The sequence below is a fragment of the Dendroctonus ponderosae genome, unplaced genomic scaffold, assembly GCF_020466585.1.
Source record: "Dendroctonus ponderosae isolate FM_Combo_2020 unplaced genomic scaffold, Dpon_F_20191213v2 Dpon_F_20191213_5, whole genome shotgun sequence".
NCBI lineage: Eukaryota > Metazoa > Arthropoda > Insecta > Coleoptera > Curculionidae > Dendroctonus > Dendroctonus ponderosae.
In genome coordinates this window covers 790643-808960 of record NW_026018715.1, presented here as the reverse complement: position 1 = coordinate 808960, position 18318 = coordinate 790643, and the positions used below count along the sequence as shown (strand labels likewise).

General features: G+C 36.3%; 2 protein-coding genes across 2 annotated transcripts in view; one reads left to right on the top strand and one right to left on the bottom strand.

Annotated features, from left to right (window-relative positions):
- Positions 1-206: 206 nt before the first annotated feature.
- LOC109545070 (THAP domain-containing protein 1) lies at positions 207-1547 on the top strand. The gene is made up of 4 exons (XM_019915561.2): positions 207-511; positions 574-811; positions 904-1191; positions 1248-1547. Exons 1-3 carry the CDS (start codon positions 339-341, stop codon positions 1147-1149), a joined length of 657 nt encoding a protein of 218 aa, XP_019771120.2. The 5' UTR covers positions 207-338; the 3' UTR covers positions 1150-1191; positions 1248-1547.
- Positions 1548-5755: 4208 nt separating this feature from the next.
- Positions 5756-18318, bottom strand: part of LOC109545059 (huntingtin) — a 63066-nt gene continuing 50503 nt past the window's right edge. Inside the window, exons 28-33 of the mRNA XM_048666680.1 lie at positions 16740-17049; positions 16490-16690; positions 16029-16418; positions 11914-12064; positions 11587-11849; positions 5756-6211 (exon numbers count right to left, since the gene is read on the bottom strand). Coding sequence (XP_048522637.1) covers positions 5867-6211; positions 11587-11849; positions 11914-12064; positions 16029-16418; positions 16490-16690; positions 16740-17049 — 1660 coding nt within the window. The 3' untranslated portion in view covers positions 5756-5866. The remainder of the gene's footprint in view (positions 6212-11586; positions 11850-11913; positions 12065-16028; positions 16419-16489; positions 16691-16739; positions 17050-18318) is intronic.

The following is an 18318-nucleotide window of genomic DNA, read 5'->3' as shown; positions in this document are numbered from 1 at the left end:
AAATCTTCACAAAATATTGACTACTACACTTTCGAGATCTATTCAGTATCGTCACGATGATAATTCTGGCAACACTGACAACAACACTATTTATGTTAGCGACGTTAGCGTGTCGATAAGCCTTGTTCTATGCCACTTCTATGCATAGATAAAGACGAGTTCTATGCACAAAATATCCCCTCTTAGAATGGAAACAAAATAGGGCGGGATTTACATGCTATTTCGTAACTCGCTATTGTAGATGTCGCTCCACAGAATTTTTGTTTTGCAGAAATTTCCAGCAGTTTGCGGTTAGTTTGCTATTTGGTAGATATGTGGCGCACCCATAATGCGGGGGTATGTTCTGTGTCTATGGTCGAGCGTCAAGCTGTGATCACAGATTATCAAAATATTGGTGTGATATTGTTTCCTGCTATTTTAAAAATAAGTGTATGAAAACTATAATGGTGATCTCTTGTGTTGCTTATGGATGTAATAATGAGCAGAATTCAAGAAAAATACCGTTTCATACGTAAGTTTAAAGTCAAGTATATCATTATCACATTTTATTACATGTTCATTTTATTGTTGCAGTTTTCCATTTAAACGGACTGAAATACTAAAATTATGGATACAGGCACTTGGTAGGGATAATTGGAAGCCGTCAAAAACGAGCAGAATTTGTGGACAACATTTCCTTTCAAGTGACTACATCATTAAGCCAGGATTGACTGCTAATTTGTTAAAACCTAATGCTGTACCCAGTGTCTTTCCTTTTCAAAAGTATTTATTACCGAAAGTAACTGTATCTCATAGAACAGTATTAAAACAGGTAACTAGAAGATACATACTTGGCTAATAAATAGTGTACCTACCTATTATAATGTTATGACTAGTATATACGTGGTGTAAATCTTTCTCCAGATCATTCCTGCTACAAACGTTCAAACTGAAAATGAATTAATGGATATTGATTTACCCTCTACTTCTACATCTACCGCAACTGTGGAGAAGTCAATTGATAAGGAATGCCAAACAGTTCTGGACGATAAAGTTGCAATTTTACAAAGAAAAGTTAAAACGTTAAAGCAGGAGATTAAGCGTAAGGATGTAAAAATTCGAAACATGAAAGACGTTATCAATGCAATAGGGACAAATGGCCACAGCTAATGAAAGCTAGTCTGGATGCTGTTCTAAATAAATATTTTGAAGGTATGAGTAAAAGTAAAATTCAATGAATATGTGTTGAAATATAACTTGATTTCTAGGTCTACCACTAAAATAAAATCATGACTGTCCGACTTGCAGCACATACTTTAAGTAGTGGTATGGGAGATGCGATAGAATATTTAGAGAAATGTGCAGTTATTGAAATCAAAGGCAGTTACACAACTGTGGACTTTATAAGAACAATGGACCGGACTTTCGATATGTTAAACTGTAGAATCCATTTGGAAAGGACTTTAAAGCACCAATGCGACCCAACACCTATACTTTTTCAAAAACGAAAGAATATCTGGAAAGTTTAACGATAGAAAGTATTCCACTATTAAACAGTTTACCTAAAACATTTGTTCTTGGTTTCATACTAACTATGGAGACACTCTCCATAGTTAGGACTAGCAAAAGGCCTATTCAGTTTAATTGAAGATCCGCTAAATTATTTTTCAAGCTAGAAATGTCAAGACCACCTTGAGAATTTTGTTCTTGTATAAGATGAAGAGGAACAACAATCCAAACACACAACAGCTTAAATGGGCATCACGACAATTGATGTACAGAAATTCGGTAACTTCTATTGTTTCTCTAAATTGCTCTGATTTTGAAACTTATTGCACTCCTGCATTTGAGTTTCGTTCAGAAGAGAGGCAAAGTTAAAACATTTCTCAACAAGTAGAACAAAATGAAATTTTCACCTTTATTTAATATTTGGGGGAAAGAAATTTGACATGTCATTAAGAAAGTATTTAATTTTACATATCTGGGTATGTAGTGCGTCGCCATTTTCATCAAAGCACATGTCACGACTGTATAGAAATGTTATTCAAAAGAGATAATGGTATTTGGCATGACCATGTACAGCGTATGTCCCGAGATCTTAAAAAAAATAATTTTGTATCTCGTGGAGGTCTTGTTTATCCACCTGACACAATATAAAATTCTACATTTCGCAGAAAGACAATTCTGCTATATGTTAGGAAAGGACGAAATTCTTAAGAGTCAATAGTTACAATAAATGTAAAGAAGCGAATTGTTTATATGGCTATTCAATACTTATTTGCTTTAAACATTAATGCACCCTGTATCTCCAGAATTTATGGGTGAGGGGTGCCACGGGATTCAGCTCATTCGAAAAATTCTGGATAGTTTTATAAAATGTCGAATGCACACATAAATGTTCTTCATTTCTTAATATAAAGTTGCATGGAAATGTTGCAACAGTAAGACAAAAAATGAGAAAACTCATATTTAAAAATTGTTAAAACTTATAATAAAAACCGAAAAGTTTAGAAGTTTTTTGTTAAATTGTATATTTTTTACTATACAGGGTGTCCCGCCGGGAACCGTCGCAATCGATATCTGGCAAAAAAATTAAGATAAATTTGAACAGTGTGGCGAAGTCATTGGGGGCAAGCGTTATAAAATATTTTCAAGATGGCCAAACTTCAGGTTATAGCGGAAGTATGTATCAACTAGTTTCTTTTAAATGGAACACCTTATATATTATTATATTTTTCAATTCTACTCCAAATTCTAACTATATTTCATGTTTAATAACCTATATCCAAGTATAACTGTTTATAATATATTTGAAATTTTGTATAAAAAATTATTAATTTTTCGTATGAGGGAATATGTGTTACTTAATTTGAATCGCATTTTTGATAAAATGTTATCTTATTCAGTATTAAAAATAAGGACAAGTTTGTGTAAAGTTGTCTATTCCAAAATTGTTTAGTTTTCGAAATATTGTGAATTTAATTATATTTACATGGCCCTCATCTTATTTTAAATCCTGCCACTCTGGCTGAACTGACAGCTCTCCAACCAATAGAAACACTCGTATCATCGTACCATCGTATAAACGGATGCATGGGGCACGGGCTTTAGTTGCTATGACGAAAGTGGCCATTTTTAATACAATCAAATTCCAAAAGAATACTGACAGCTGTCAGTTCACTTTTGAAAATAATAAATAATCATGCCCGTACGCTTAAATTATACAAAGATTATTTAAACTTATTAGTGTGATAAAGTTATATCAAGAATTGTTTATGTATTATTAATTATTATTATCTCAAGAACAAAAACCAGTTTTTTTTTTAAATATAGAGGTCCCTAACTTTGCTGGTTGCCCTTATAAATTGAACATGCAATGTATTCAAAATTCTTGAAATTTTCTATAATTTATTTAACAGCACAACATGAAGACTTCTGTTTTTGTGGATAACGAATGGCAAATGGTTGCGGTCTGGATGTTTGTTACTATAAACTCTGTATGAGTGATTCGCCCATTCCCTTCACATAATTCATATACTAGAAGCAGCGCAGGATCTAAGGGGGTGGGGGCTATAGCCCCGGGTCTCGGTAAGATTTAGTATAAAATCAAATAAAAAATTCGAAGTTCAATTGCACTAGCGACGCCTATTTAAGTATTTGTCGACGTTTCCTTCCGACCTTTATTGGGGTCTTCTTTAAGACTGAAATTATGTGTGAACGTGTCTCAGTTGATGATTCATTTTAGTAATGAAATTTGACGATTCGTTAAATTCTGCACTGTACGCTGAGATTAAGCATAGTTACGTATTTTTTAAAAAATAACTAGTGCCTTGCCCCTCTTAGTTGCCATGACAAAACGATAATAACTTTAATTATTATCATTCTTAGTTAATTTGGTGGCAAGTAAGAGTAAAATCTAAAATCCGCAGCAAAAAGCCATATGAACACATTAAATTAACAATATTTCGACAACTAAACACTTTTGAAATATACACTCTTACGCAAACTTAAGCTTATTTTTAATACTACATAAGATAAAAGTATCAGCATTTGGTGAAAAACTGATTTTGGGAGTTTTTCCAATTTCATTTTCACACTTATTGTTTAGCACTTTGTGTCAATAGTTGTTAGTCAAAATGTTACCAAAATTCTATTAAAGTAAATCTTTTTCATCAAGTGCAGCTCAAATTAAATAACACAAATTTTCTTATGGAAAATTTTAATGGATATTCTCTAGTGCCTGTTGTTTTTTGTCATAAAATTTCCCATAAATATGTCAAAAACCGTTTGACTTAAGGGTAAGATGAAAGTTGAAATGCATGAACGTTTGCTTAGTGGCACAAACTCAAAAATTAGGAAATCTTATTTGCTGTCACCCTGTAGGTGATTCACTGCAAAATGGGATATACTTTATAGGCCTGACTATTTTTAAGCAATGCGAGGTTGTCGCCTATATAAAAAAAACATACAACTTTGACATTTTAATGAAACAACTTGTATATTACTGGACGCTTAGATAGGCTGTAAAGATCTGATTATTTTTTGCTTAACGATACCTATATCTATCTAGCGTTTTTCGCAATATTAATATTTTGTAACCAAAACTTAGTCCCAAGAAATCTTGTATTACATAGCGATTTCGATACCTGAAAATTAAAAATTTTGGCGCTGGACCAGGAAAGCCCAGTGCTTCAGCTTCTCGTACAGCTATTTGTTTTAAATTATATAGGATGCCTTGAAAATTCTGACCTTTCGGCTAGAGATAAAAACTGCTCCAATTACATTTTTTTTTTAAATGAACACTCTTTCTTATCTTCGGGAACACCAATAAAGTTCCTATGAAACGATATATCATGTTTCTATACCTAAAGCGTATAATATCCGAAATAAATGTAAATTATTGCACAAATTCGATTATTTCGACAAATTTAACAAAATAGCCATGAAATGTCACAATAGTTGCAGATTTTGATTCTTCAAATCAGTTGTCAGCTTGACAGTTAGAAGTGTTACAGAGGCACCATTTGTGCGCTTTTTGTACAGTTTAGATTTAATTATTTAATAAAATGAAGGGATGCATACAATACTGGACTCGAGATGAAATTGTTGCAAGCAAATTCAAAAATTTTAATTTTTTAAATGCATCTTAATTTGAAGAGACTGAATGCAAAAGAAATAAAGTGTGCAAATACAAAAAATATTTTTAATTAAATTTAAATTAATTTAAAACAATTTAAAAGTCAGATCTTGACGGAACTAGAGTTATTTAAAAATCTGCCATTAATTAGTTTTTTAAAATATCTTGACAGGTGTCAAATAAAAAAAAAAATACATTTCGAACAGAGCATTCAAACTTGCAATTTTTTGCCTATTTAACCCTCTTCGTATTTGTTGTGGTTTCAAAGATGCCTGTACTAGACGTCGAAAAAACCTGAACCTGTATACTGAACGACTTTAAGCTATTATTTACTAGCAAAGTTAAAATTTCGACTTCAAGAGTTTTGAGAAATACTGATAATATTTTCAAAAATATGACTTCAATTTTGAATCACTGCTGCTGCCACTTACCCCAATCATTCAATGCCATGGTAGTCCTCCGGTACTCCTCGTCAACAACGAGGTGTAGAAGGGGAATGTCTATATACCTTCTGGTACTTCGGCCTGTATCGAAAATTATCCAAGCGATCTGTAGTTCTTTATTTAGTTTTATCACAGTAATCTGAAGTTTTTTTAAAATTCTTTCAGGTCATACTTTTGTCAAAAAGAAAATTCATTCTTTCAACCTTAATAATCTAAAATCAAGTATGTTTATTTCAACATTAATTTACAACATATTACATTACACCTACAATTATATCTTAATATTAAAATATTGGATTCAACAAGTTCATATAGAGTTTAACAGATCGTTGAACGGCATATCTTTCTCGTCTTTAACCCTCATAAAACTATCAACAAATGATTTTCTTTGGTGGCAGTTTGTTAAATGTTTATAAAAATCAGCACCAGCAATACAAAATATCTTCTTGTCTTCATAATCGTATCGACCAACTCGATTTTGGACATATGGAAAATAAGCTTTTAGCCATTTATTCGGGCTGGCACTAATAAAGAAACACGTTAAACACCACGTTGCCATGTTAGAGAACGATTTCGTAAAGTTTGACAGACTGAACACCACCCAGTCTTGTAATAGTGGCAACTGATTTAATTGTATAGCGCTATCAAAAACCTGAAACAAAAACAAATGTTATTGCAAAAATGACAAAAAGTCAAGTCAAGACTTTAGACTAGATAATTTGTACCGAATAAAAATGTTTGCATTAAGGAACAAAGCAAATGTAAACGTGGGAGAGCTTTAGAATAAAAGTTTTTACATGTTTTAAGCCGTTTATAGTAACTTATATCATTTTTGGCTTGCGTATATCTGTCACTAACTCAAAAACTGCTAGTTTATATTCCGTAGTCGATAGATGAAGTCCAGATGGGGCGAGAAAACTCTCTTCTGAGTTAGAAGTCACTATCACAAGCTAGAGCTGTAGCGAGGAGCTAGAACCCCTCTGGATCTTGGTAGTAAAAGGTAACTTTGCAACGTTGTAGATTATTCCTTTATAACTTCCGGAAATTAATTTTCCAATCACTTTTCGAGGCTCGAAAGTTTCCGTGTCTGCAAATGCAAAAACGGATAAACAAAAGCAACCCAACATTTTGATTTTCGGTCCGTAGCGCATTCTACCTCGGATTGTAAAAGTATGTAAATCCGGCACCATCGCAAGTCAAGGCCCAACTGCTCTGACGTCGAGACAAGCCCGAGCCGGTAAGGTACCACGCAACTAGAGTAGGCTCCCTCTCACAGCGAAATGGTCCTCGTGACGTCAGAGCAGTCGGGCCCCGGTAAAACGCAAAGATATGCGACTTGTTCAATTACCGATGGTGGCGCTGCGAAACGTCAAACTACTCATTGTCTAGTGACAGTTGAGACTTGTTTATTTATGACATCTACATGGTGAATCAAAATTGGCCTCATTCCTTTTAAGAGGTAATAGGGGCTCACTTATAGAGTACGAGAAAAATATTGAAACATTTTTTTTCGATAATTTCTAGAACATATAACAGTTGAAAATCGAATTTCAACTCTGTTATTAAGCATCATTTTAAAATTGTTCCATGTTTAATTGGTAGCATATTGGAATACTTATGGCCCCATGCACACGTTTAAGAACTAATCTGGCTTAAGAACCCAGTTGGTATGCAAAGTTGAAATTCAGCCGTGGATTAGTTAAACCTTGTAGGGATATGACAACCGTGAAAAATCGATCGAGTTCTTTTCGATAATTGCCAAAATTTAAGATTATCAGAACAGAACATTTTGTTTCTGACTAAAGTTGAATAATGTATGTTGCGAGTTGATATTGTTATACTCGTACGTAGTTAAAAACCGTGGTATCATGGAAAAACCAAAGCAGCCTCATTACCGAAATATTTCAATTTTATTTTGAAGCCAACAAGTCCGGCAGAACTTCCTTGCATATTAAATTACAAGCGTGGAAGAATGGAAGAAAATGAAAGCGATTTTAATTCAAATTCACAGAGTTCCTGGTGTAGAGTCTGGTATATAATCGCGTAATAAGAAGTTTTGATATTAAAAAAGTTCTCTTCTACAATTTGTTGATAAAAAGTCAAAGCGGCATTGATGTTTTTTGTCATTAACAGATAGTTACAGGTAACCTTTGTCGAAAATAACAATAATTTGTCAAACTGGGACTGGAAGAATTTGCGGATATGCGATTAGTTCTTGGGTCCCAGACACAGAGGAACAAGTATTAGACATAATTTCGGCATAGCATTCCAGGGGCGCTCAGAGCATTGCACAACAACTGACACTTTCCCAGGCACCAAATAAATACGAGGAAGGGCTACAATTCCTACCACGTATGTAAGATACACCCCGTATAAGCCCACATTAAACCAATGGATTACTGAACACCGGTACAAACTGAGCAGGAGTTGATTAACCGAATACGAAAAGCTGGTTGATAAGTTTGGATAATAAGTAGATTACACAGGTACTAACTTGTTTGGAGTTAAAGACTCAAATGTATGTTTATCTGTGAACTTGAATTCGAGGTTATGAGGACAATAATTGACATTAGAATTAGTACGTTCCACATTCAATAAATCCTGTTGAATTAACTGTTTATCCTTGTATATTTTATTGTCACTTTCTATATAATTCCATGGTTACCGGAGTTTTAACTACTATGAACTACTAATAACTACGAAGCGACAGGTATTGACGTAATGTTAATTAATAATAATGGAAGATTACTATTTTTTCTGTACTCTTAAAACACCGCCAGACAACACCTCCGGAGGAATGACGCCAATTTTGAATCACCCTGTATAACATAATACAATACTTTCGATCTGTTTCTATTTCTTTAAAATCTTGCAAAAGTTGATTAAAATCAAACAAATCACAAACACCAATGTCAACAAAACAAGTGTCAAATTACTAGTTAACGTGTAGTAATAATTTTAGCCACCAGGGGGCTCTTCGACTTTTAAACTCGCGAATACTTGCTCCAGTTTATAATAGATTAGATTCAGGAACTGGGGCACAGGCTCAGTTCAGATCATGTTGATCAGAAATTACATCTGCAGCCTCTAATATTTTAACTCTCAAGGTGAATAGATAAATAAAGCATCATAAATTTGAATTACGAAAAGGGATGCAGACAAAATGTGGTACATGCTGCTGGCACCCATTGTTCTAACGGCGGCGGACAAGCGGCCCGTAAACGAACGTATCCCGTCTCTGCTAACAAATCAAATTATGTGTCGGTGCAGGCGCCAGACTCTGCACCATGAGACTGTTCGCCTTGGTGAATGAACTTCAACGATGCTAAACTTCCTGCTGAATGAACACCTTCTATCAAAAACCTCTGCAACGGCAATGGACTTGGAACGGAAATGGACTACCAATGAATGGTATAGTCAAAAACGAGATCGACTATGTCCTAGTTACGACGGACAGTCCTAAATCGATTCAACACGGGAAGCGACCACAGACTAAAGCGCTGTGTCGATACTAGATCGGGAAGAAAAAGCTGATTGTGAAGAGACTGAGATCAGAGAGAGGATTGAGTTGGGGGCGAAGCAGGAGTAGTTTCGCAGACAGATTGAACAGAGATTAGAACAAACGGACACGCTGAAAGATCTAGAGTTAAATGAGCTGACAGGGGAAATCGTCGAAAGAATCCGACTTGCAACAAAGAAATGCTACACGTCTGGAAGGCAGCTAAACTCGAAGCTCACTCCCGACACGACCAGACTTATGGAAGGACGCAGGGTTACGGATTGCAATGCACTGGAGTACCACCAGCTGGACAAACTAGTAAACAGATCCATCGCAGATACTTAAGAGCGCACAACTCACGGATGATTAAAAAATACATCAAGGACAAAATGAACCTCCGTTCCAGAGCGGCTAGAGGGAAACCACTCATCTATAAGTTGAGGAACGAGCGGGGTGTAGTTGTGTCAGGGGAAGGCTAAATCGCTGCTATCATCGAGAACTTGCATCAGATACTATACAGCGAGTTAGTACCAGGATCTGACCATCTCCACGAACACAGAGGTTGAGTGGTCCAGAATGTCGGTTCCGAGGAGATCCCCGAAATTAAAAATACGGAGCTGAGAGCAGCATTAGAACAGATGAGAAATCGTAAATCTGTCGGAGATGACCAAGTGACTAGTGAGATGCTTAAAACTGGAGGAGAAACTCTGGACAAGGCACTTCTCACTGTCGTTGACAAGTGCATTTGTAAAAAGGCATTCAAACCTGACATGGCATGAAAGGCATTAATATCGAGGTTTCTGACACCTAGGTTTCGCTGACGATATTGTCCTGGCGAGCGGTGATGCCAACGAGCTTAGACTCATGCTGAGAGAGCTGAAGAAAGCTTCGGAGTCGGTGAGCCTGAGGATGAACCTCCAGAAGACTAAGATCATGAGTCAAGGTAAAACCCAGGTCACAATCGATAACCACACGCTTGAGGTTGTTGAAAAGTATGTGTACCTTAACCACAACATCAAGCTTGGCAGGGACAACCGGAGAGAAGAAATTGCTAGGCGAATTAGCCTGACGTGGGCGATTTTTGAAAAACTTGACCACATCCGCAAAAAACCAAACACACCCATCAACCTAAAGGGTAGTATTTACAGTATTATACAGGAAAGTATTCGACTCCTGCATCTTCCCTGTCATGACCTACGGCCTCGACACTATAACTCTGACACAAAACAGATCGAACCGACTCAGAGTCTGTCAACGGGCGATCCTGGGGATCAGCTTGAAAGACTGCGACAGGAACGAGATCACCAGAGAAAGAACTAGAGTCGTTGATGTCATAGAACGATTGCCACCAATAAATGGGGCTGGGCAGGGCGCGTCGCCAGGGACGACATTTAATGGACGGACGAAGATCATGATGCAATGACGGCCCAGAGAAACTAGCCGAAGTGTGAGGCGACCACCAGCAAGATGGAGGGATGATATCCAGAAAAAGGCCGACAAGAACTGGATTCTGAGTGCTTAGGACAGATAACGGTGGAAAAACATGGAAAAGACTTATGTTCAGGAGTGGATGAGAAGATGCCGAAACGAATTGAATGAGTTCAATTGCATTACTGAATTAAAAAAGCGATATCCTCGAAGGGCTAAGTCCTGTTCTGTACTCGAATTTTATCATCCGAAATAAAGGCTATCAATTTCTGTTCGAAATACTTCATGCCAGGATTGATATGATGCTAGTCGTTTTTAGTATGAATTTGACCCAAATACGTCAAATGGGCGAAATCTTAAAATATTTATTTCATCTGGTAGTTACATGCCAAATTATCATACGATATTGTTATTTATTTTTACGGGACGCTTTCAAGAGAAAATCGCATTCTGTTTTGTCATACTTTTTGGCTCAAATAAATGCCATGGTACGCTGAGACATAGTTTATAGTATATGATATATTTTTTATAAAGTTTCTGCATGGTATTTTTTAAAAGCTAGCAGGTTGGTTTCCTTCGTTTGAAGCACATACACACAACAATTTTACAAGGCGGCTATACCGGGTGTTTCACTATGGGTGGCTATAGCCAATTTCTCAGAACGTAATGGGCTTGGACATTTAGGGATAATACTTTCATTACTAAAGTGACTGTGAGAGCATCTTGCAAATTATTTTTCATACGCTAAACGCTTTAACACTTTGATTAAGAATATGTGACAAAGATTTCTAAAGTTAAATTTAAAATTTTTCAGTTAAATCAGACTGTTAATTTAATCAATTAACAGAATATTACCAAACTAACTTAAAAAAATAAATGCGATTTGAAATAATATTACTTATATTCTGGATCAAGGATAAAAAACCAAACTTAACACAATTTTTAAAATATATCATGATATGATAATATACGAGCTTAAACCATATTCAAAGAGAACGGCTCGTTTTTAGAAACACCCTGTATAATTAAAAATGTGTTTGTAATGGTTTTCGATTAACGGTTATTTCAGAAGCAGATAGTGTGTGTCACAAAATACATACCTTGAAAACAACCCCGCTCATTAATTTAGGATGGGGTTGCTGTGGTGACAAAAATTCCCCTATCACTTTGGTCAGGATATCCGAAGGAGAGAAGAAATCCCTCAAAATCAGTGGTAATATTGAACTCAGCACTTCTACTTCGCTGACGTGACTTTTCTTAATACATTCGAAAATAGCTGATATTTTTTCAATAGTTTGTACTAAATGATCTGGACTTGTTTGCTCACATTCGACGTCAGTTCGGTCCAAATGCTCCCAACAATCTGAAAATCAAAGTATAGATAAATTTTATACAAACATTTCGGTTGAATAGATCAATTTTCTTACCTACATACATGTAGGTTACTAGTAACTGTATACCCAAAACTGATATTGAAGTATCTTCATCCTTGAGTTTTTCTAAAGCAAGTTTCTGTAAATCTTTTCCTACAGTTTCCAACATGTACATTGGTTTAATAATTAACATCATTTCCAATTCCTAAAACATTAAACAAAGGGTAGATAACAGACTATTGTACAGATATCGATAACAAATTTGTAAGCTTCCATAATTATTTTCAATTAAATGTCACAATATGTGTTCACCAAGAATGCAGTTCCAGAATGGAAGCCGCAGCAGATAATTAGCAGATTTGACAGCTGTCAAAAGATGTTTGAAGAAAACTCATTTATGACAGACTTTTAAATAACTGTCGATATCAATCTGACAGGGAAACATTAAATAGGAAAATTGTATGAAATTGCATTACAAATCAATTTCAATTTTTAAAAATTAAGTCATTTTTATGACTTATTTAACATAAAGTTTTTTTTTATGGCAACTATATTTAATTATACCTTTCTTAAATAGAGCATTTTGCTACGATTTTAGTGATATATCATATCGTTATGTTTTTTCCGAAGTTGAAGTGTCTGCGAATGATTTTTACTTTTTGAATATAGTTGATCAAACATGTCTATTGTGGTTCATTCTTTTCCGTGGTTCGGAACGAGTACAGTCGAAGCGACTGGCAAACAGTGTCGGCCACCATAAATAAAGACAAGAGTGTCTGAAACTGCAACAGGTGTCGGGGTGAGTGGGGACGTGAGTGGTACCCCCTGTAGAGCCTTTAGTGGGTTCGGTACTCACTGAAGGAGGCCGGTGTTTTTCTGGAAAAATTCTGGAAGCAATTTTTTTTGCGAACCGGGGCCGTAATTTTGAACAATAACTATAATATATAATAATATATAAACGCAATAAAGAAGTTGTGTGTCAAATGGGCCACTAAATAATCGGTAAGGTACTTTTCCATGACAAGGAAAAAAATCTGTGACAACTCCAAGTCCTGCGTAAGATAGAACAAAACTGAACGTCCAACCAGTCATCGGCATTCATTCTGCTGTGTTATGAGTTGCCTTGCCCAGGTGAATGGAGAAGAGCGTGGGCCAAAGAGCGCAAGACTTTGTAACCCTCTGCGCGACAGCCAAAGAGTAGATATGCTTTCGCGTCAGTATTTCAAAAAACATTAAGCTCAGCTAGGTCTGCGATATAGTTTGCCCCTGGTGATCTTGAAACGTGCGAAATCGGTCACAAGGCGCATTTGTCCCGGTGCGGAGCTGACCTTGGGGAGTCGTACCCCAGACAGAAGACCATCATGTCAGAACATGATGGTTCGTGGACGGGCTCTTAATTTGCACGTTGACCATATATATCAAGGCTATCATTGGTCAAGCATCTCGAATTTGAGAACTGGATCCAATTCGGGACTCGGCAGTTAATTGCATGATTCAAGAGCTACTAACTCCAGATAGTTAGGGGTTGGACGCAGCCGAAAACCTTGGTAGCCAGCTAGTCCGAAACGATCACACAGCGGCATAGCGATCAGCTTCTTAAGGCGCCTAACCTTTGCTGATCAGCGTTGCAGGACATCAGGGTTCACCCCTTACTTGCCCCAACAGAAACTTTTCCAATCTTTTCATCTGGATAACTTTTGAAGGTAGGTACAGTTGCGCCTAGGGGGGATGTCACAAAATTACGATACCCATCGCCATGGGGCCATGAAAGTTGCAGCTGGAACGGAAATTTGGCTTTCATCACCAATCAAAAAAACGCTTTTTGATTTATTGTTTTGATGGAGCGAACCCTTGAAGGGAAAAAGCGACGATCGAAAGAACTTCTTGTGCACAGAACTTTGACGTGCAGTCAAAAATCGATACTTATTGCCATTTTAGATTTGTTAATAGGAGTGAGTTTATTGGTCGGAACGTGTCACGTGCTAAAACACACGTTGTTTTGCCTGAAGCAATTCTCCTCCTGCCTTTCATAATTGAAGACTCAGCGGAAAAACCCTACGCCTCCAGTTTTTGTCAAAATTGAGCTATCTCAAAATTGGGTCATCTAGTAGAGCAAAACGGTGTAATTCGGAATATGAAATCAGCGAGGCAAACAACCTTGTCTGTCCCCAATGATTACTAAGGACAGATTTACCTTGTTGGGGCAAACTAATTTATGAGCGAGCGGCAAATGGAAATAAGTTTTCGCGTCCATTCCTATCGAGTATTCTCCATATTGCAAAAGAAAATGAGAAAATATGTCCGAAGGAAATGATGAACACAGAACTTCATTTAAGAAAAACCCAACTTTATTCTTTAGAGCCATGGCTCGAAGTTTTTTTCATACATTCGTGGTATGGGAGGAGCATATGACCACCCTTCTCCCCTTGACTTTAAATATCGTATGAAATGGTTTATATTAGGAAAACTTTATGCCGCAATATTTACAGAAATCAGAAATACGGAAGAAAATACTAGGCAAAGTGATATGAATGATGAGATGAAAATATTGATTAACTCAATCAATATTTTCTAATGTAATCAAAAATAAACCGTTGGTTGAACAAGAGCAAGATGATTTTGGAAAAGATATTGTTTGTAATTCGTTTGTGCACCCACAATACTCGGAAGATGAACTTATCGATGACATGAATGAATTTGAGATAAAAGAAGATACATTTTGAATACCTAAAGTACATAGCCTGATATGTGGCGTACAGGGACAAATATTGTTTGGGTATTCCTACAATTAATCACGAGCTGCAATATAGAGTTGTACCTGATTGGTTGCAGACTATTTCGAGAGGGTTTTTGATGGAACGAACTAGCGATTTATTTAAGACCCCTCAGGTTCGTGATGTTGAGTTTTTTCACTTGCATAAACACTCCTTAAATAACGAAAAACACATTTTTCTAAAATTGGCACAGAGAGCTATGAATAAAATTCGTCAGTTCCGTTTGAAGTAATTATTTGCCTCGTCGAACTAGAACTTATATCAGATTCACCCCTATGCTGAAAATATCCTTGGAGATTATCATGCCGGATTTAGAACACACAGATCTGCAATAGTCAAGCTATTCACGCTAAGACAGCTCATGGAGAAAGGATGGGAATATAACAGACCCGTACACAACCTTTTCATAGACTTCCAACAATCTTATGACTGCATGGAAAGGAACCAAGTACGGAATGCGATGGCAGAGCTCTCGATACCAAGAAAATTGATTCGAATGGCCAAAGTGTGCATGGAGGACGGAGCATTAAAAGTACGTGTCAACAACAAACTCTCTGGCAGTTTTGAAATAAACAACGGGCTCAAGCAAGGTGACGCCCGATCACCTGTGCTTTTCAATCTTGTCCTAGAAAAAGCAGTGAGAAAAACCGGAGTAAAAACAAAGTTACTTGCAGCACAAAGACCTAAACTGCTGCTGGCAACGGAGACAATATTGGCGTTATAGGAAGATCCACAATCTCCGTAAAGGAAACGTTCAACAAAGTTGAAAGAGCCACGAGTAGGGTAGGGTTAAAAGTGAACGAAACCGAATTATACCGGCTAGATATATTAGGCCAAAATATCACATTCGGCACCCTCAATTTCGAAAGAGTTGAACGTTTCAAATCACGGAAGATATGAAGAGCAGGATAAACTCGACAAGCCGATGTATGTTCACGGAAATCGAAAAGTCTTACAAGAACATCAAAAGTGAAAATCTACAAAATCATTGTCTGACCCATACTAAATAAAGTATGGGTGTGAGACGTGAACCATGACCAAAGAGAACAAAGAAAAGCTCGGGCGATTTTACCGTAGAGTTGAGAAAAAATTTGAACATGAAAACAAAAAATGAACATTCCCTTCGAAGATAGAATGATGGAGGATCAAAACACCTGTTGTACTCACCCAGGGTCTAAACGCACCCAGGGTTGTAGTGCTGCTTGATATATAGATATGCATTTAATAAATTTCAGGAAAAAATGTCCACATTGCATAATACAAAATTATGTCAAAACATGAGAATTTGATTCTCTTTATTTCCATTTCAAACATACTTAGTTTGATTACATGTGAACCCCGTAAAAACATATTTTCTTAAGTGTCTTAAAATTTTTAGTGATACCTATTACTTACTTTAATGATACATTTATCGACATAATTCACTTGTTTCTTTCGTACTCTTGCCAAGGCAGCTTGCAATGTACTGGTGACAAAATTGGATTCCAAATGTGCTTCATCAACGTTTTCCATAAGATAAAAAGCAAGAGACCAAATAAGCAATGTATGTTCTTGCGATTGCTGCAGTATCGGATGATCGGAATTAATGTTCATTTGAATGTACTCCCAAGCACATGGAAGTAGTATTTGCAATTCTTCGGATACCCGGCCAATGGCAATGTTTGAAAGCACACACCCCTCCAAAATGTAAAGTAATCCATACAGACACGATATTCTCGTAGGCAAAAATGGGCTCTTCAAAAACTGAACCAACATTTTCTTAGTTTGTTCGTAAATGTCAATGTCCTGAAATTATCGAAAATATTTATTGTGAAATGAGCTAAAACCAAATTTTTCAACGAAAAATAAGTACTTACTGGATTTAAAACCCCCACGGCTTTACAGATACCAACTATTAAATACTGATGTATCAACTCATCTTCAACACCGTGAATATTCATTAACTCCAAGAAAACTTTCAACATCCAAGCGAATTGAGCTTTGTCAGTAAATAGATCAGATATAAATACAGTTGATCTTACAGTTTCATGTAGGATTCTAATATCCGTTATTGTAGACTGCAAACATAAAGATAGAACAATAATCACTAACCGTCTATGTACGTACCTCCGGTTTCATCAGCTGTGAATAGTATTCCAGCAAAAATTGTAAGCACGAGTTTAGATCCAATCCAGAATCATCTAGCAATTCCAATCGTTTTCTATACATTTTGTCAGTCTCAAGTCCATTTTCCTCTATCACATTAGCCGAAATCAAAAAGTATCGAATTGATAGCTGCCCGTAGGAATAATGGTCACCCGATTTCTCAAAGTTTTTGATTGAAAATACATTTCTTATATGTCCTTTTGTGTAAGTGTTACAAACTTCCTTATATTTTCTTTCAATGTGATACTGAATCACTCTCAATTTTTTCATGCTAAAAAAAATAGAAATTTGATAATTGCAAGAGATAAGTTAAAAGTGCTAATCATTGAAATTATACAATTTTTTTTTGATCTGGAGATACTTATATCCTGTAGTATTTTGAGCTGTGGAATCCAAATTCCTGGTCAGTTGATTATATCAGGTCAGGATCAAAGTGATTTTAAGGCTAAATTAAGAAAGAACCATTTTGGAGGAGACACCTACAGATCTGTGCACTTTATTGAAAAGAGGCAAAATGGACTGATTAGATTCAGTTCAGCTCTTTTGGTTATTGAGATAGTTGCAGTTTTTGAAACCCATATTTTCGGTTTTCTCGACAACTATGAAAGCTGGAACGTTATACAATACCGGAGGATAGTGCTCGATGAGCCCGAGATTTTATAAAAATAACTTTTTTATAGAAAGCTTCGTTTTCGAGGAAAAAAATAAAATGCTAAATTTAGAAAATTACGCAAGGGTTTCCCCACCATCATTTTTTTAAATTTTTTAAATATATTTTTTAACTTACTTGGCAGGTGGTTAGATATGGAAAAGTTAAAAGAAAAATCGACTTTAGTTTGTTTAAAAAAAATGGTGTGCGTCACGGGACGCTTCGACGACGGGAGAAGTGATAACTTCATAAATTAATAGAAACCATAAAATATTGAACTTGTTTAACGTATGATGGCAATAATAATTTTAATATTATCCTTGGTTTAATAATGTATAAATAGATCAGGAATAGGTAAAATGTAATTTAATTTTCTTATATGCAACATTTGTTTGCATTGCAAAAAAGCAAAAAGACAACGGCACGCGGTCACCCATCCAAGTACTAACCGCGCCCGACGTTGCTTAACTTCGGTGATCGGACGAGATAGATAGATAGATAAAACATTTATTAATATTTACATTATATACAGACATTAACAGAGTAACAACAATAACAACAAATGACAGGAGCAAGCCCATGTCAGCGCATGGCCAGATGGTCGGCCAGTTGCTACTCTGCCTATAGTTTAAATTGGCGGGAAGTAGTCCAGTACCTGGGCAGAGCCCTTACAAGGACATTCGCGGATTCGCAATCGCACGAAAACGTGAGGAGATAATCTTTAAATGGCGACTTTTCCTTCACTGGAAGGGCATTCATTGAGGAAAAAACGTCTTCCTGAAGGGAAGCCAAAAACCCCTTTTGCTTCGACCTTTAAATTGATACTATCAGCCGTGGCGTTTGCCGCAGGCAGTAAACGATTTTATGACCTAGGCCACGCCCTTCGCTCTG